The sequence below is a fragment of the Chrysemys picta genome, chromosome 20 (genome assembly GCF_011386835.1).
Source record: "Chrysemys picta bellii isolate R12L10 chromosome 20, ASM1138683v2, whole genome shotgun sequence".
Classification (NCBI taxonomy): Eukaryota; Metazoa; Chordata; order Testudines; family Emydidae; genus Chrysemys; species Chrysemys picta.
The window spans coordinates 17,254,775-17,274,211 of record NC_088810.1 but is presented as its reverse complement, the minus strand read 5'-3'; the positions used below and the strand labels follow the sequence as shown (position 1 = coordinate 17,274,211).

Below are 19,437 nucleotides of genomic sequence, written 5' to 3'. Positions count from 1 at the left end.
TCAGAAGGCTGCTGCTGCCCCCTCCCCACCCAGTGCATTATGGGGCCTCTCAGCATGCTGCCCCCAATGCATCATGGGGCTTCTCAGAGTGCTGCCTCCCCCCCCCCCTCCTAGAGCATCATGGGAACTCTCAGAATACTGCTGCCCCCTCCCCACCCAGTGCATCATGGGCCTTCTCAGAATTGACCCGCCCTCAGTTCAAGGTGAGGGGCGGGGCCCGCTCTCCCAATACCTCTCTCTTATTGGCTGGGGGGCCCCGCTAACCTAGCCACCCATTGGTTAGAAGGAGTGGGAGCTGATTGGCCTTGGGGGAGCAGCGGCGGTGTGGCTCGCCCGGCCACCCGTGTAGCGATTGGTTCAGAACGGAGGCGCGGCCCTGTGATTTGCTGCGGCGGGCGCGCGGGCGTGTGCGAGCTGCCCAGGCAGGCGGGGCTGGGGAGCGGAGCCGGTGACTACGACGGCGGAGCTGCTGAGACAGGTGGGGCTGGCACGGGGCGGGGGTTGCAGGAGCCAAAGGGGTGGGGGTGGCATGGGGCAGGATGAGGTTGCAGGGGCCAAAGGGGTGGGGCTAGTATGGGATGATGTGGGAGTTGGAGGGGCTGGGGGGGGCTGGCATGGGGCTGCAGGGGCCAAAGGGCTGGGGGTGGCTAGCATGGGATGATGTAGGAGTTGGAGGGGGTGGGGCTGGCATGGGGTTGCAGGAGCCAAAGGGTTGGGGTTGGCATGGGATGATGTGGGAGTTGGAGGGGCTGGGGGGGGCTGGCATGGGGCTGCAGGGGCCAAAGGGCTGGGGGTGGCTAACATGGGATGATGTAGGAGTTGGAGGGGGTGGGGCTGGCATGGGGTTGCAGGAGCCAAAGGGTTGGGGTTGGCATGGGATGATGTGGGGGTTGTAGGGGCCGAGGGGGTGGGGCTGGCATGGGATGATGGAGTTGCAGGGGGTGGAGTGGGGGCTGCAGGGGCCAAGGGAGTGTGGGTCCTGGCATGGAGTGGGGAGACCTGGGGTGTGAGAGGGGAGAGATCGGGAGTGGGGGTGAACCTGGGTCCTGGGACAGTGAGGCGGGTAGGCTCTGGGGGAACCTCGTGTGGTGGGGGGGAAAGGTGGGATGGTGATGAGGGTAGACCAGAGCAGCTGAGTCCAGGCCATCCGAGGGGCTTGTTTGGGGGTAGCTGAGGGATGTGGGGGGTAGAATAGTGGGGGTGTTTAGGGAGCTGTATTATGGGGTGTCCTTGGGGAAGCCTGGCCTGGCAGAGCAGCAGCCTGGCAGGGCTGTGGCATGGCAAAGTAGGGCATGAGTGGGGTGGGGTTGGCTTAGGCACACTGGCTGCATGGTGTGTGGAGCTGAGCTGCGTGGCATGGTGGGCTGGGGTGGCTCTAGTGCGTTCGATGTAACAGCACAGAGGTGAGTGGCCTGGGGGTTAGATATGCTGATGGAGAGGGGTGGAATGTGGGGTGGGTGTGTTGGCATGGAAGGGGGTGACTGTGGATCTGGGGTGTTGGCATTAAGGGCAGTAGAATAGGGGGTGTCTGATTTCAGAAGTTTAGCGCTGATTAAAAACAAAATATAAAATGCCAACACTCAAAACGCTTTTGCCCATGCCTAAGTCTCTGCTCACGTCTTCCTGGGAGCAGGTGGTGGAAACCAAGGGACCAGATTAGCTGGACCTTGTGCCTGATCCCTAGTGGCGGTTCCCGTGACTGTCGGGCGCACACATTTCTACTCCTCCTTGTGCAGGTTTGCTCAACAGCTGAGCTGTGCTGTGGAGAGAACCTGATGCCACAAGCTACTTGGCCTGCCAGCTGCCTTTATTCCACTATGCTTAATGCCAGGTCCAGTGACTCTGATTACATTTTACCTGCCAGATCTGTATTTTAATTTTTTCCAAAGTGAACTGATCAAAACAATCCCATCACGTAGTGAAAAATGATCATTAAAGACAACTTGTAGACTGGCTCGGTGCTAGCAAAGGACTTCCAGCGGCTGCAGCGACATCTTCAGTGTGTTAGTTGTCAGGCTGTCTTAGGTAATGTCCCTAGCATCAGAGCTCTTCACAATCTTTTGAATGTATTTCTCCTCACAGGTCCCTGGGGGGTTAGGTCATCCCGCTGACCAGATGGTGAAATGAGGCCCAAAGAGACTAAGTGACTTGCCCAGGTCACACAGGGAGCCTGTGGCAGAGTAGGAAATACATCCCAGATCGCTGGGCTATCCTTTCTCTCCTACCAATAGCAGTGTTACTTGCATACAAAAGACTTGTGCTTCTGTTTCTCTGCTAGTGGGGGAAACAACTGGGTTCCTTACTGTTCTGCCATTGATCTGTCACAGTTCAGGGCAACTGCACCTGTATTCCCCCTCCTTGGCCCAGCAGGGGCACCTGCTTTAGGCTTCTGGCTCCCAGCTGTCACCTCTTGTGGGGGGGAGACCAGTGTCTCGCTGCTCCTGATGGGGGATTTCTGCACAGTTCTCTGCCAACACTGTGCTATCCCCAGCAAGCCAGACTCTCTGCTTTCTCTCTCAGGCTAAGACTGTTGTGTCGCCAACCATTACAAGTTACCACACAGCTCCTCCGAAGTACTGTACATTTATTCTGAAGGTAAAAGCATTACAGAGAAAATACGTAAAAACAATAAAAGAACTGACAGGCTAAAAAGCTAACCAGAGGTCACCCCCAACTCCGTCCTACAGCTCTGGTAGGTGTCTCTTCTTCAGAACCCACAACTAGGTTTTCCCCATGCTTACAAGTTCATCCATCTTAGATCCAGGGCAGAGACTGGGCAGATCAGCTGTTTCTTTATACAGCTTGGGTCTTGGATCTTGGCCCTCTGTAACAGGTAATAAACAGACAGTGACCCTCTCCTCAGGGCATAGCTTCGAAAAGCTGGGTTTTTGCTTAGCTGGGAGTTGGGGAATTTGCATTAACCCCTCCCTAGGGATTCCCCAGGAAATCCACTTGTTGTGCCAGACAAGTATGGACTTTTGGGACATTTTCAGTAGAGTCTCTTGAATTCCCAGGTCTCACATCTGTCACATTTCCCTCTAGAGTAGTAACAGACAATCCCAGCCCACAGTAATACATGCATTTAATACAATAATGGCGTCCGGGGATATTGCAGGAAATTGCCAGCTCTTTCACAACTGGGTTTTGGAGTTTCTTACTCTTCTCCCATTGAACCCTCTGTAATAAACAAGACAAGCCAGTGAGGCTGTTATTTATTATTTGCATTATAGTAGGTGCCGGGATCAGAGCCCCATTATACTGGGCGCTGCACAGACACACACAGCCCCTGCCCCTGAGGAATTTAGTCTAACTGGACAAGGCAGATGCATGGTGGGAGAGGAAGTGACTTGCCCGAGGTTGCACAGTAAGTCAGTGGCAGAGCCGGGATAAGAAACGAGCTCTCCTGGCTTCTAGTCCCGTGCCCTACCCACTTTGCGATGCTGCCGCCAGGCCCTGGCTTATCCCCTTCAGAGTAGCTCTCGCTACCACCCTGCTTCGCAAGGAGCATATGATCTGTGGTGACGTGGGTGTAAATATCAATCCCTGTCCCCCGTTACAGTCTGTTCCAAAGCGTAAGTGATGTTCTAGCTGGGCTGTCATGCAAACTGAGAACTTAATTACCACAGACGCCGGTGTTAGGATCCTTTTTGCTAACAACTGAGCCTCGCTTAGCTACCTGTCTTGCATTCTGATGCGCTGCACTTCACAGGAGCACAGATCTCTGAATTGTGGCCTTGGGGTAGAACCCAAATGGGAATGACAGCTTTCCCTGCTGGCATGTTTCCACGTGAAATCTCTCTCTCTCTCTCTCGTTGCTGTCTAGAGTCTGTCTCCATAGACTATGTGTTAAGCTTTCGAAATGCTGCTCTCGCTCCTCCATCCCCCCCTCCCCCATTCGCGGTCGCTCTCAGTAACTTGTTGATGATTCTTCGGCGGCAGCATCGGTATCCTCCACCAGCCACTGGGAGGCAGGACTGCTGGATTCTATTTCTGCTGCATGGCCCTGGGGCAAATCAGATAATCTCTTGAGACATCATTTCCTCCCCCCTCCCCCCCAGCCACTATTGAAGTCATTAGGAGCCGCTGCATGCACCCAGCACCCCTGAGTATCAGGCTGTTTGTGTTTGAGAGGTTACCCTGCTTTGGGAAGGGGTTTGAGATATAGCACCGTTCCCCAAGGGATCAATGCTAAGTGTTATTATTTATCGTGGGGGGTCCTTTCCATTGGTGCCAGATAAGTATTTCCTCCTAAAGTAGGGCCAGGAGCAAAATCTACCACAGGTATTTGCGTGGCCCTGTTGTTGCTGTATCTGAGCACCTCACCACACCCACGTGAGGACGAGAAGTGCTATTATCTGTAGAAGGGGGATGGGGACCGGAGGCGTAGAGAGATGAAGCGACTCGCCCAAGGCCATGCAGGAAGTCTGTGGAAGAGCTGGGAATTGAACCTGGGGACCCCAAGTCCCGCCAGCTTTCAGAAGCTTTGATATAGTAACTTGGGGTACGGAGCACCCACAACTCCACTGACTTCCCAGGGCACTGGTGTGTGATCAGACCCTTAGTTTGTTTAGGGTCCCCAAATCCTTGCCAGAGTTAAGCAATGGCAGCAGCGGGTGAGTAAAGAGGCATGGGCACGGGAGGAAAGGAAGGCAGGCAGGCATGGGGGGAGGGATAGCTCAGTGGTTTGAGCATTGGCCTGCTAAACCCAGAGTTGTGAGTTCAATCCTTGAGGGGGCCACTTGGGGATCTGGGGCAAAATCAGTACTTGGTCCTGCTAGTGAAGGCAGGGGGCTGGACTCGATGACCTTTCAAGGTCCCTTCCAGTTCTAGGAGATGGGATATCTCCATTAATTTCTAATTTCTGTTCCAGAGGTCAGGTAGCTGCACAGGAGAAGGCCCTTGCGTCTAACATTGTGAGAGTGCAGAGAACCAGGGAGGAGTTGGGTGCAAGATGTTTGCAAGGAGGAGACTAGACAGAGACTAGGTCCATGGAGAGCTTTAACAATGGGGGGCACTTCATTTATTCTTGTTTCAATTCCCAAGCTGGCGGCTTCACCCTCCTGCCTGCCTCTTCCTGTAGCAAACTGCTTGATGCTGCCTGGTTTGGAAGAGCACAGCCTGACGGGTACGGCTTGTATGCCTTGACAGATTGGATTTGTGATGCAGAGCGATCCTGCAGAAGGCTTGAAGCCTGCAGCTATCTATGAGCCGCTTGAACGAGTCCTGGCATGTGCCAATTGTGTTTTCAGTTTTGCCCTGGTCTGGCAGTGCCCAGGGCTAGTGGGGGACTGCCAGTCATGCCAATCATGGTCTCAAGAAGAGGGGCTGCTGTGGTGGCTAAGAGAATTTCTCTCTCCCCCACTTAGGCTGTGGCCCATCAGTCTGGGAAAGATGTCAACAGACCAGGGTTACTGGAACAACCTGACAACCCTGCAGAAAATCGCTCTGGCCCTCGGGATCCCAGCCAGCGCAACCGTCATGTACATCTTGTACCGCAGGTACAGAGAAAGCCGAGGTATGTCTGCATCACCCCGTGGTGATGACCTTCGGGTGGCCCGGACGCTGTTGTTGCCTGGTGACTAACAGCTGGTGTGTTGCATTTAGGCTTGAATTATTCATTACTTGGGCTCCTTCTGCCCCCACCCCATCCCCAGCCCTGCCAAATGTTGGCAGGTGCTCAGAAATAAACCTCTCCCATGCTAACGAGCATATCCGGGGGTGATCCCTGGGGACAGGAGACCTGTTTCTGAGCAGCGTTGTCTGTTCTGAATTTCCTCTGCCCTTTCTATAATACCATCCCTGCAAGAAACTAAAATCCTTTCACCCTCCTCCTAATTCCTTCCCGGATCCTGCCTGGTGCTTGGGGGAAATGCAAACCGACTTAGCACTGAAAAGTTAAATGTCTCACTGCTCTCGAGCTTTGCAGATTCCCCTTCTCTCCTGTCCTGGAGCTGCTGAACTAGTGGGATTGGCCACCTTCAGGCTGTGGGGAAGATGGCTTTCGGGGGTGGATGTTAGCCTGTTTAACCTGTCTACTGTGGCTTGCGCTCAGAGGAGCGGCTGACGTTCGTAGGAGAGGATGACATTGAAATTGAGATGAAGATCCCCCAGGAGGCTGTGAAATTGATCATCGGACGGCAGGGTGCCAGTATCAAACAGGCAAGTGGACAGCGGTTAGCGAGTCCTGCATCTGTGCCCGGCCCTACCATTGGCTTCAGTGTATTCTTCCCCCCCGCCCCTCTTGCTCCATCCCGGAGGATCCCAAAGATCTTTGCAAACCCTTTGTATAAGCTGCTGCAGCCAGGTTGGCAACCGGCCCAGCAGCCTGGGGAGGGGAAGATTTGGGCACAGATGCCAGGGGAGGGCAATACTGCTATAAAATGTGCCACTGGATCTTAATGCCCATCCCTTGGCTTTTAAAGGTCCACCCACTCTAACAGGCCCAAAGGCCTGAATCGATGGCACTTCCAAGGGGGCTGAGTTTTAAGGGTGATGCTCAGGCTGCTAAACCATCCCCTCTGCGTGAGAACCGTGCTAGACTTCTGTGTCCCGTGTCTCCACAGCTGAGGAAGGAGACCGGCGCTCGCATCGATGTGGAAGTGGAGGACTCCGGTGAGGAGCGGGTGCTGCTGATCAGTGGCTTCCCCGTCCAGGTGTGCCGAGCGAAAGCGGCTATTCACCAGATCCTGGTGGACAACGCCCCCGTGTCAGAGCAGTTCTTTGTGCCGCAGAGAGCCGTCGGCAGGATTATCGGTAACTGTCTAGAGACTTAACCGTGCCCCCCACTTCCCATTAGCCACCAGAAGAAATGCAAGGGGCCTGGGCAAAAATGACCCGGGGGCTGGTTTGTACAGCTGCTCCAGAAGCACTGACCGCAGCTGTGGTGAAACACGGCGACTGCGAAATACTGCTTCTGTCTGTTGACCAGAACTTGCTGTTCCCGGGCAGGGGCGCTGGGGAGAAATATTGAGACATAGCAATAAATCTGCATCCAGAGCCCGGGATTAAATAGTTATCTCATTCTCCACTCATTGGCTCCTTAGGGTGACAAGAAAAAACTGAGCTGCTTCAGTTTATCAAACTGCAGCATCTCAAATCTAAGAACCTTTATTTTGCACCTTTGATCCTAGTGTACTTTGGAAGCCTGTATTATAAAGCTAGGGTGAATCGCCGGCCACAGGACTGACATCTCTGGGGTAGAACGCTGCTTCTGTCCAACGGAGACACTTGGGGGGAAGGAGACTGTGCCCTGACCAGCTGGAAACTGGCTTGGGCTGTGAGAGATCTGGGTTCAAGTCCCTTCTCCTCCACTGACTTCCTGTGTGACCATGTGCCAGTCACTTCGTCTCAGTGCCTCAGTTTCCCCACCTGTACAGTGGCAATAAGAGCCCTGCCATGCCTCACAGGAGGGCTGTGAGGATAAATACCCTTAAAGGCTGCATGGTGCTTGGCTAGTTTGGTGTGGGGGGCTAGAGATGTATCTGAGGTAACACAGAAATATAGGAAGCCCGGCTGTGGTTGCCTCAATCGGAACTTAGCCAGCAAAATGGGGCTTAGCTCCTTGCCTCTTTCACAAAGCATGAGACACCAGGCCCTGGAGTTTGCATCACACCCGAAGGCCGGCCCTGTACCCCAAGTGCGGTGCTGGAGCGCTGGTTACTAGCTAGCTGTACCTGTAGGCGGCAATGAAAAACCTGGGTCAGCTGACTCGGGCTCAGGGCTACAGAGCTAAAAACAGCAGGGTGGACGCTGAGGCTTGGGCTGGAACTGGAGGGGTGGTTCTGAGACGCGCTGCCGTGGGGCTTTGATTGCAGGGTAGACGTAGGCCGAGCGGGAGCCAGCACCTTCCAAAACTGCAGCTGGATCTGTCTAAGTTCTTATGGTGGTTCCCATCGCTGCAGCATCTGGCCGCCAGCAGCCATTCGTCCTTGGCTAAAATCATCTCCCTGGCACGGAGCAGCCAAAACCCAAATTTCTGGAGGCGTTTGTGTTCTGGTCACAAAAAAAGTGACTGGAGTGGGGGAAGTGGGCATTCCCCTCCGAGCCGTTTCTTCGGCTGGGTTCTCTAGTTCCTCTGCTGCTGCTGACGAGAGAGTAACCTACTTCTCACTGCCCCTCTCAGGCAGGGGTGGCGAGACGGTGCGAGCCATCTGCCGCAGCTCGGGGGCCAGAGTGGTCTGTGAGAAGGAGACGGACAACGCCCTGTGTCTGACCCGGCTCATCAGCCTCTCGGGGACCCGCAAGGAGGTGACTGCTGCCAAGGTGGGTCTGGGGTGACTTGCCCCCTTTAAGAGGGAGTGGGGTCCAGTGCGCCTGAGACTGGTCAGCTGCCTCTTGGTCTGGTTTAAGAAAAGGCAACTTAGCTGGGAGCTGCTGGCAATGAGCTCTCAGGATGGGCTAGAGGGGGAGAACGCTGCCAAGCTGCAGAAAGGCTTGTGCAGAGACCCCTAGGAAGGAGGGGAAGAACTAGGTTGGAGTGGATGAAAGGGAAACTGAGGCAGGACTTGCCCGTACTGTGAAGCTTGGCCACAGAGGAGCGCCGTGTGTGTGAGTTACCCTGTGACAGGGTCTCCTTCCGCTGACGGCGCTGAACCAAACACCCTTCTCCCCCTTCCTTTCCCAAAGCAACTGATCCTGGAAAAGCTTTCGGAGGACGACGCGTTTCGAAAGAAACTGGCCCTGTCGGCGGCGGCCCGGTGCCTGCGCAAGCAGCCCTTGGGCGTGAGGAGAGAGGATCCCGGGCAGCAGGGGGAGCTACCGCGCCCCAATGGCGAGGCTCTCTGCCAGCTGGCGAGCCCTCCGCAAGGGGCAGGGGATGGAGGCCGGCTGGCCGCAGAAGCCCTGGACCAACCACAGGAGCTCAGAGCCGAGAGCGAATCCCTGGAGGAGCCGGTGATGGAGCCCAGCCCGGCAGTGCCCATGTTCGAGGGTGAGTGGAGCAGTTTTCTCCAGGGCTGGCTCAAACAGAGGGTGTGTGGCATACGGCCACTGGGGGTGCTGGGGCATGGGCTGGCCACTGAGACCTAGGACTCCTGGCTTCTCTTCCTGGCTCTTCGATTGACTTGCTGGTCTCAGAGCAGAGCCCTCCCTGCTCTGTGCCTCGGTTTCCCTGTCTGTTCACGGGGGGGTTAGGTGTCTGCAAAGGGTGCTTTCCTGGAGAAAAGCAGCTGTAAAGAGAAAAGGGTTGGGGTTGAATAGATTCTAGGACTGGAAGGGACCTCGAAGTCTTCGAGTCCAGTCCCCTGCCAGCATGGCAGGACCAAATACTGTCTAGACCATCCCTGATAGACATTTATCTAACCTACTCTTAAATATTTCCAGAGATGGAGATTCCACAACCTCCCTAGGCAATTTATTCCAGTGTTTAACCACCCTGACAGTTAGGAACTTTTTCCTAATGTCCAACCTAGACCTCCCTTGCTGCAGTTTAAGCCCATTGCTTCTTGTTCTATCCTTAGAGGCTAAGGTGAACAAGTTTTCTCCCTCCTCCTTATGACACCCTTTTAGATACCTAAAAACTATCATGTCCCTTCTCAGTCTTCTCTTTTCCAAACTAAACAAACCCAATTCTTTCAGCCTTCCTTCATAGGTCATGTTCTCAAGACCTTTAATCATTCTTGTTGCTCTTCTCTGGACCCTTTCCAATTTCTCCACATCTTTTTTAAAATGCGGTGCCCAGAACTGGACACAATACTCCAGCTGAGGCCTAACCAGAGCAGAGTAGAGCGGAAGAGTGACTTCTCGTGTCTTGCTCACAACACACCTGTTAATACATCCCAGAATCATGTTTGCTTTTTTTGCAACAGCATCACACTGTTGATTCATATTTAGCTTGTGGTCCACTATAACCCCTAGATCCCTTTCTGCCGTACTCCTTCCTAGACAGTCTCTTCCCATTCTGTATGTGTGAAACTGATTTTTTTCTTCCTACCTTTTCTCTTCCCACTTTGCATTTGTCTTTGTTAAACTTCATCCTGTTTACCTCAAACCATTTCTCCAATTTGTCCAGATCATTTTGAATTATGACCCTGTCCTCCAAAGCAGTTGCAATCCCTCCCAGTTTGGTATCATCTGCAAACTTAATAAGCGGACTTTCTATGTCAATATCTAAGTCGTTAATGAAGATATTGAACAGAGCCGGTCCCAAAACAGACCCCTGCGGAACCCCACTCGTTACGCCTTTCCAGCAGGATTGGGAACCATTAGTAAGAACTCTCTGAGTACGGTTATCCAGCCAGTTATGCACCCACCTTATAGTAGCATGTCATGTAGCGTCACTCTGTGGATTGCCCAGGGCTTGGGTCCCTGGGGCTCGCCCTCTCCCTTGCACCGCGACCCTGACTCACAGCAGCCGACCTGCCCAGTGGGACCATGTGCCGCTCTATCCGTGTCCTTAGGGCACCAAGACCCTTCCTCACAGGGGCACCTTTGCCGTGCTGCCAGGATGGAAGGTATCTTAGCTGGCTGCTCCCACTTTGTTCTCCACACACCTGCTCTGAGCGGGGTTGCGGTGTGCCACTCCTCTCCGGCGAGCTGAGTGGAGACCAGTGGGGTGCCTGCAGATCTACCCGCGAGTCTCTCCTCAAAGCTTCTCACATGCGGTGAACTGTTGTCTCCCCCCACCCACCCCAAGACCCTTGTCCCTCCGTCTGGATCAGCAGCCCACACTTGAACTCGTACCCTCTGCCTCCCGCTCTGGGTCGCCCTGGGCCTCCCCTTCCCCTCTTGCTCACTGCTGAATGCCCCTCTCAGTCCCCAGCCCCGACTTCAGCTTCCACGCGGATGAACACCTGGAGGTTTACGTCTCGGCCTCGGAGAACCCCAGCCACTTCTGGATCCAGATCGTCGGCTCCCGCAGCCTGCAGCTCGACAAGCTGACCGGCGAGATGTCCCAGTACTACGGGAGCAGCAGCCAGTCGGTGAGTGTTTGCCGTGGCGTGCCCCGCCCGACGCGATGGCTGGGTAAACCTGCCGCAGCTGAATGGAATGATGTATCCCCGCCCCCGGCCCGCTAGCCGAAGAGGGGTTAATCGTTCTCTTCCTCCCCTGCTGCTTGAACCGGCATCGCTTCCCGTTCTAGCCCCGAGAAGCTGCGCGTGTGACTCCCTGCCCCTCCTTCTTGTCTCACCAGCCCGAATTCCCCAACGTCCGGGTAGGCGACATCGTGGCTGCCCCGTATGCCGATCACGGCGCCTGGTACCGGGCCCGAGTCCTGGGCACCCTGGAGAACGGCAACTTGGATCTGTATTATGTCGACTTCGGGGATAACGGGGAAGCCCCGCTAGAGGCACTGCGAGCCTTGCGGTACGTGCAGCGGGGAGGGCGGTGAAGAGGGAGAGCGTAGGCTAGGGCTGGGGGCGTGGAGCAGGACTCCTGGGTCCCATTCCTGCCGCTGATTTGCTGTGGGATTCCGGGGAAGCCTCCTGGCTTGCTCTGCACCTCGGTTTCTGTAAAATGGGGAGAGCCGCTATCTCAAGGGGGTTGAATGGCCGAGCTAACGACTGTCCGGGGTGTGGAACTCCTTGCACATGAAGGATGAGGATGGGTGCAGTGACACCGCAGGGATCTCGTGCTAACATGTGCAGATCCCTGCTAACGCAGAGAGATGCGGCTTAGCAGGGCAGACCTGACCAATTTCACCAGCTGCGGGGGCCTCCGGGTGCTGGGGTCGTATCGCTGTTCACAATGGTTCCTCCCCTCCCTTTCTGCTAGGAGCGACTTCCTGAGTCTGCCCTTTCAGGCCATCGAGTGCAGCCTTGCTGGGATCGCCCCTGCGGGTGAGTGGCGAAGCCAGGGGCGAGGTGCTCTCGGTTGTGACACATCCCTGCAAGGTAACCAACTGGGCTGCCGGCAGGGTAGCCCAGCTGGGCTCGGGCAGCGCCCAGGGAGAGGCGGCTCTCGATGGTTGCCAAGTGGCTGGTTGATGCTGAAATCTCCCATTTCCAGACCCGCCTGCACTTAGCTCCGTGGGGTTCTCTCTCTGTGTCCCGGGGAGTCAGACTGAGTAGCAGAGGCTGGGTTTTTCTCCACAGGGGAGCAGTGGGAAGAGGACGCCCTGGACGAGTTCGATCGCCTCACGTGTTGTGCCGAGTGGAAGCCCCTGCTGGCGAAGATTTCCAGTTACGTCCAGTCTGGGGTCTGTACCTGGCCGCGCATCCAGCTGTACGACACCAGCCACGGACAGGTGAGCGCTGGAGGCCGGGTTGTCTGGCAGGCTGTGGGCTCCCCTTGCGAACACAGCGTTTGCTGACAAGGGGTGTGTAGAGCAGCACGTTTCTGCATCTCCACTCCCCTTGGTGCGGCCGCTGGTAACCAGAGCCTGGTGAGCCCGGAGTGGGCTCGTCTCTGCATATATTGAGATCAGGATTCAGTCAAACTCCCGTCCATCTCTCTCTCTCTCTCTCTCTCTCTCTCACACCTATCTGTATCGTTCCCCAAACCACCAGTGCTGCTTCCTCTCTGGCCCCCCCTCCCCGAGCGGCACCCCCTTAGAGTCTCTTCCCCTTGTGCTGTCGTCAGCCTGCAACTCGCTGCCCCTTCCTGTTTCCCCTTCAGAGCCTCGATATAGGGGAGGAGCTGGTCCGGCTGGGTCATGCTGTGCGGTGTCCGCAAGAGGAGGCCGATGCTGCGGGGGACGGCGCCCCCCAGCTGGGGAAGGAGGCCACGGCCGAGGCGTTCCAGAAGATGCTGGTTAGTCAATCACTAGCCCCGTGGAAGTGCTGGGAAGCCATCAGGAGAGGCTGGAGTTTATCCAGAGGCCAGCGTTAGAACAACTGTTGGCGTAGCTCGTTTATTTCTGGCTGAAATTTTGATGTCCTCTCCTCTCCGGTCTGTGGCCTCTCTCCAAACCCCCAGGGCTGTGCCATTTTCCATCAGGCTGGGCTCCAAAGGCTGCAAACCCTTCCCGACGGCTGGGGAATTGTGTAAGGAACTAAACGGTGGGGGCCGGAACCACCATTGGCGAGCAGCTCTAATGAGCCCATTCTCCTCCTGTAGGAAAAGGAGCCTGAGGAAGTGACGTGTGCCGGGCGGAGGGGAGGGGCTCTAGGTGCCCTCTGCTCTCAGGCTGCCCCGACACACGCGGCTGTGGCATCGCGGGCACGCCTGCAGCTGGCGGTGTAGTTTCCAGCTCCGGCTGACATGCCCGCGCTAGCTTTGATCAAGATAACAACATGGCTGCAGCTGCATGAGACCCGAGTTCATGCCCAGGGTCTCAGGCGGGATTGCAGTCAGGCAGCCAGTCCGAGTTGCTGCCTGTGCCCGCCACAGCTCTGCCACTGTTAGGAGCGCGTTAGCTTGAGCTAAGCTAGTGCGAGTCCATCTCCCTGAGCCGGGAGTTGCACCTCCAGCTGCGCTGTTCACCTACCCCACGTGTCCCACTCCTTGTTCCAAGGCTAGCTAATTGCTGAGTCTGATTGCCCTGAGCTGGTGGGACGGACGCCCCCCGAGAGAGTTGCTGTAAAACCGCGTCCGTGTTTTTCAAATGCAGAGGCCCACGTCTTAATTAAACCCGTCTCGCTCCATGTGGAGCAACACATATCGCCCCCTGCTGTTGTGAAAGCTTCATCTCTAGCTACGGCTCTATCTGCCGCTGAAGATCTCTGCCTTGGGGCTGGTTTCCTCTTCCCCTCGACGGGCCCTGGTCGGTTCTGCTCTGTGGAGGTGTTTGTCCGCGGGCGCAGTAATCGGATTAACGTTGCCTCTCTCTCTTGCTCAGGGGAATGCTGCAGGGACCTCCCTCGAGAGCCTCCTGTCAGAGACCTGCGTCAGCCTTTCAGGTACGCCGCTGTGATCGGCTGAGCCGCCCCTCCTGGGGGCGGCTGCTCCAACCGAATCCATCTGCCTTAGGGTTGGATCTTGCTGCCCATCACTGTAGTGTCTGGGCATCTTCCACATCACATCAATAGCTAAGCCTCTGGCTCTCCTCCATGTGCCACCTCTCCTGATTGATTCCTCTCCCCCACCCCCAAGATACCAGAGGGAGCAAAAGAACTGGGAATTAAGGCTTTTTCTCCTTTGTCTGAGACCTGATTCTCCACCTCCATCACGTGAATGGGGCAAAAAAATGGAGCCTCTTTATTCTAGGGGAAAAACAGAACCGACCGTTTCAGGCCCGGCACTTACATTTTGTGTCAAGGATTTTTCAGGAAATTCAGCATGAATTGGACTATATTCACGTAGTTCCTTTTAAAATACACTTCCGTGGGTGAGGATGGGAGAGGTATTTACTAATTCCTCTGCAGTTCGTAGCCCGAAGAGAACACTGTGCCAGATGCATGCGAATTAGAAACTGGCTGGTCAACTTTACAGGCAGTGTGACCTAGTGGGTAGAGCACTGGATGACGACCTAGGAATCTAGTTTCTATTCCTGGCTCTGCCACTGATCTGCTCTGTGGCCTTGGGCAATTCACTTCTGTGCCTGAGTTTCCCGCCCCTCTCCTGCCTTTGTCTACTCCGATTGTGAGCGACTGTCTCATGTCTGTGCAGCACCTAGCCCGATAGAACCCTGATCTCAGCTGTGGCCTCAAGGTGCTGCTGTAATACATGTAATAACTGCCCCCAAGCTGCCTGAAAGGCAAAAAGAAAATGGGGTAATGAAAATAGAGATTTTTTTTGCAAATCCTTCCAGTGTTTAATAACTAGTGCTAATTCCCGTATTCCAAGCGCTGGATGGAGAGGGCTGTTGAAAGCTCCACTGCTCCTAGCACAAGAGAAGGAACATACTGTAGGGCTAATCCTGCCGATGGATGGGAACCAAAACCAGGCTTCCCTCTCTGTTGTCTGGGATCTAGTGAGAAGGCTGGGAATGTCGTTTGTCAGACTTGACTCTTTGAAAGCGGCTGTGTGCGTAAGACTGAGCATGACAAGTTATGGAGGGGATGGGATGATGACTGCCTACCCGCGATTCTTATTAGCAAATATCTCCAGTGTGGGACCCTGGGTGGGGGGGGCTCTGAGTTACTACAGAGAACTTGTTCCCAGGTGTCTGGCTGGTGGGTCTTGCCCACACGCTACTGGTCTAACTGATTGCCATATTTGGGGCGTGAAGGAATTTTCCCCCAGGTCAGACTGGAAAATCCCCCAGGGTCGCTGCGTCTTCCTCTGCAGCATGGGGCATGGGTCACTTGCTGGTTTGGATGAACGTTCGGGAAATAGACAGCCTCCGTCCTCACGAGATACAAAGTGTATCCCTCCAACGCTTTGCAGGGGTTAAATAATCCGTTAGGCAAAGGAGAAAACTTACTTCCGGCTGTGGTAGGTAGGAGAGTTGGGGCAGAAAGGTTCAAGAAACCCCCTCTAGGGTTGGACCAGGCGGTGAGGAGGCCAGGAGGAGATAAGTGGGGAAAGGTGAAGAGCAGAAATAGAGGGGAGGCTGTTTCAGACAGCGGTAGCTGCAGAGGAGAAGGTTCTTGCGCCAGCAGTGGCCAGGTGGCACAATGGGACAGAAGAGAGACCGGGGGCGGTGGGGGGGAGCTTGTGTCCATGTGCTGAAGACACAGAGGAGAGAGCGCGGCCCAGCCCCCCATGTAATATGTGCCTTTGGCTTGGTAGATAACTCCATTGAGCAGCTCCGAAGTGACACCGAGCCCACAGAACCACCCTCCCAGAAGACTGTCATGCCCTCACTCTGGTCCCTACGGATCTCGGCTCCCTCCTGCCCTCTGGGGGACTCCGAGGCTCTCGCCTTGCCAGCTGGCGGTGAGAAGCAGAATGGCTCAGGGGGCTGCAGCAGCGAGGGAGCGTCGGAGGTTGGGAGGTCTCTGCGGGCCACCGGGAGCCATGCAGCAGATGCCACGTGGACATCCAGTCCTGCTGATTGCACGCATCTCGCAGCCTGCTCGGGAGAGGCCTCTCCCATCTCCCTCTCAGGCAAAGGCTCCAGCACCTCAAACGCCAGCTTCCCTACCACCCTGGCCTCTGGGGACAGCAGCTGCTACTCCCCCCGCGGCTACTTCTATTACCTCTCCACTTCAGAAGAGTGGTCCAACTCCTCGGTCTTCTGCAGCGGCTCGGGCTCTGCCGGCGATTCCCTCCAAAGCCCCGTCCTCATCAGCTCCTCTGACAGCGAGGGAGAGGAGGAGGAAGGGGGGCTGAGGGCCCGGAGGAGAGGTACAGAGGGCACCATGGATGGGTAGCCTGGGCACCGCACTGTGGTCTGGGGTGTCAGAAGCACAAGGAGTACATGCAGGAGTGTCCCATGCGCTCTCCCTGCTTGCAAGGGGGCAGCCGCAACCCATGGCTGCTGCGCCATTTGCCGCCTTGCCATCGTTTGGCTACTGGCGATCTCCACCAGCTGGCAACATCTGCTCCTCCCCCGAGGGACAGCCCCTGGCGAGAGCCTCAATCCTTAGCGATGCCTCTTAACTTTCAGTGCGGAGCAGGCCCCGGGCAAGTGCTCAGTGCCGCGTCGGGCGCCCCTGCATCGCTGGGCTCAGGCCTGCTCTCGTTCCTCCTGGTGTCAATCCGGAGCAGCCCCCTGCTGGTGACGTGTTCTCCGGCTTGAGCCGGGTGTAATTGAGATCTGAACCTATCCACTGTGTGTCGCTGCGGCCCGGATCACCCGCTCTGCAGAGCCAGGTGAAGGGGGCGTGAAATGGATGCACAGGGGCTCTTGGTGTCAGCTGCGCCACGACTCTTGTTTCTCAGTGCACGGGGGCGCACAAGTGGGGAGAGCTGGGCCTTCCTTGCACCAGGGAGCAGCTGGACACTGGTTACGGCTCTTCCTGAGCAGAGCAGGTCGTCTCTCTGCGGCCTGTCCCCAGAGAAGGGGGCCCAGACTCCCGGCTGCACGGTGACGTGGCTCTTGGTGGCAGGCCGGCGCCGGGGAGCCCTGATGCTGCACCTGTTCTACCCGCTGCCTCTCCTCTTCTGTGCAGAAGCCGCGTCTATGTCTGGAAGCGGCGACGACGTTCTTCTGGTCGAAGACGATTCGCTGTGACCCCTTCCCCGAGCAGCAGCGAGCCGGAGGCGTCGCAGAGGGGGGGTGCGTAAGTTTCAGTCTAGCTGGGGTGGTCCTGGGCCCCTGGCTGTCCCCAAGATCCTGCTTTCAGGGCAGAGGAAGGGCCCAGCGAACGCCCTCTTGTACATGTGGCGGGGGGAGGTCTCGTCTGCACTGCCGTGCTTTGCATTTGCCAGCATGGCTGCCCCGAGAGCAAGAGGGCGCTGCTCAACAGCGACCCCTGTGGGCAGGTTAAGGAGTGGCACTAGCTACAGTCGGAGGCTGTCATACACCCACTCCGGGCTGCTAGTTTAAGCAAGCAGCTGCCGCTCCCTGCACCACTCAGTGCCTCTGCTTTCTTGCCTTCCCTTTGGTCCCTAGGAGGTTGGTGCCTGGATTGAGACAACCATGAGGACTCCCCGACGGGGGCGGGGGAATAAAATACTGCGGGAAAGTGGAAGGAGAGACCACGGCCATTGGGGACCCACCCCCTTTCTCCGGGTCCAGAAACGACGGGTTTGCATCGTAACCTCGTCCTCGTCTGTGAGCATATGTTTGGGGCGGGGGCTGCACCGCATCGAGTGCACGTTGCTGGCTCCCTGCAGCAGGGACCTGATGCCGGCTGTTGTGGGACTGCCTTCTCGGGGACTCTCTGGGATGTGGGGGGGCTGGGATGGGGAGTGGGTGTTTTCGTTGCATTTGGAGGGTGCTGATCCTAGAGATTCTGGAGCTAACTGCCAGCATCTGTTGAGTCAGACGCCAGGGTTCCGGTTGTGCAGTTCTGTGGCGCTCCCAAGGGATCACGGTCTGCGGAATACAGGTATTCCGGGGGTAGCCGTCCTGCGGTCCCCTTCTATCCCCAGTTGACAGCTGCTGGGCTGTCCTGGTGTAGAACCAAAGTAACGGCACTGACTGCATTTGGGTTGCTCTATAGCCGCTGGTGTAATGAGAGCAGGATCAAGCCCCCTGGTCCCCATTTCCTTCTGAACAGCTGAGCCCCTCCTTCCCCTGACTGGTGGGAGGTCCCCACTCGCTCTCCTGCGGGCCGTTCGGCTGGGTTGCGCTTGCTCTGTTGTGAGTCAAGGCTGACTTCGGTTTTGGTTTAAATCTCGGCGCAAGGCGCCTGCACCAAAGACTCGGCTCTACCGTCCCTCCCGCTGCAGGGGCGAGGGAGACACTGGCGCTCTGGTGACGTGACTGGAGGGGCTTTTTCTGCTGCAGGAACGGGGCCGGAGGACGGTTGTGACGCCCCCCACCCCCCAGTGCCGCCCCCAGCTTTGACAACACTTGCTTTACTAAAATAAAAAGTTATGTTTAAAAAGGAGAGAGAATCCTCTTAGGCTGCAAACGTTGGAGCTGCGTTTTCGTTTCAATAAACGCAGACCGAGCTGGTCCCTTTTTGTTTTCGTGGCTGAATCTGCTTCGTGCAGAACTGCCCCAGCATCTAGCATTAGTAGAGAGTTCGGAAGGGGGCGGTTGCTGGAGCACTCTGCATGGACTTACTGCTCTTGCCCTTGGCGATGACGGGAGCTGAGTTAGGCCAGCACCGGGGGCTTTTGCAGATCTCTGCCTCTTGCTGTCTCCGTTGCTGCGTAAAGGAGAAGTCTGGGCAAAGTGTGTTTAGCCCGCTGACCGCTGGAGAGTACCTAGCTGGCTCCGTCAAAGCTCCTGTCTGGGAATTGGCCAAAGCTTTATGAGGTGGCTTCGGAGGTCTGTCGCTGCACGTCGGCGGAGGCTGCCCTGTTGTGAAGATGGGCATTTTCTGCCAGCTGGTGGTTGCAGTCTTTCAGCTGGATGTGTTTTCACCCCAACCCCGTTTTTGGGAGTGGGCACGGGGAGATCAAATAAGGTTTGGGAGAGCTGTATGCCTCGGCCATTGGTTTCTTTATTAAATAAAAGTTCTGTTGAGTTTTTTCTTGTGAGTCAGCCCAGTCCTTGGGGGGCCGGGGGTGCGTGGGGGGCTTAGAGCTGGGCTGCAGGCTGCCTGGGGTCTGTTGTCCACCTTACCTCTCACTCTGAGAGCATCTTAGTCCAATTCCTCCTTGTGCTTCTTGCACCATGCTGTAGAATGGGGCTGATGATGCATAATTAGTGGGTCAGGGACTTTGCCGTTCATGGGGGTCAAGCTCTGGGTTAGCCAGCGCCAAGTGCAAATTGAGGCCCCTGGGGGCTGCTGGCTGGAGGTGCCCAGCTCGGGGGGGAAAGGCTGGCTGGGGGGGAGGGGCCTGCTGCCCCTAACCCTGCCATCACTACCTCCCCCATATAGTCAGAGCGAGTCCACTCCCCTCCCACAGGCCTCGCTGGGCTCATCCCCTCACCCCTGGAGCCAGGAAATGAGGTTTGTTCCAGTTTTCCCAAACAGCTCGGGGGCTCTGCCCCTCGGGGTCTAGCAGGGTCCCTGGAATTTTTTAATGGAGCAGGTGCAGGTTTTCTAAAGCGATCGCGTGACAGACTGAGAAATGGCACCAAACATAGGGCCTCGCTTCCCTCGGCCAGCT

At 56.3% G+C, this 19,437-nt stretch overlaps 1 protein-coding gene across 4 annotated transcripts; it reads left to right on the top strand.

The window, feature by feature from the left end:
• The first annotated feature begins 340 nt into the window (after positions 1-340).
• TDRKH (tudor and KH domain containing) lies at positions 341-18,852 on the top strand. 4 transcript variants are annotated; one of them, XM_065573604.1, is made up of 15 exons: positions 341-478; positions 5,367-5,515; positions 6,053-6,159; positions 6,564-6,753; positions 8,123-8,262; positions 8,626-8,929; positions 10,753-10,919; positions 11,132-11,304; positions 11,713-11,777; positions 12,033-12,184; positions 12,556-12,690; positions 13,718-13,778; positions 15,553-16,110; positions 16,878-16,984; positions 17,321-18,852. In XM_065573604.1, the coding sequence occupies exons 2-14, from the start codon at positions 5,392-5,394 to the stop codon at positions 16,937-16,939; spliced, it is 2,238 nt and encodes a 745-aa protein (XP_065429676.1). In that variant the 5' UTR covers positions 341-478; positions 5,367-5,391; the 3' UTR covers positions 16,940-16,984; positions 17,321-18,852. The 4 variants fall into 4 exon arrangements, with proteins under 4 accessions (XP_065429676.1, XP_065429675.1, XP_065429674.1 ...); XM_065573602.1 differs by lacking the exon at positions 341-478 and adding an exon at positions 1,260-1,403; XM_065573606.1 differs by lacking the exon at positions 341-478 and adding an exon at positions 2,526-2,595.
• The last annotated feature ends 585 nt before the right edge of the window (positions 18,853-19,437 follow it).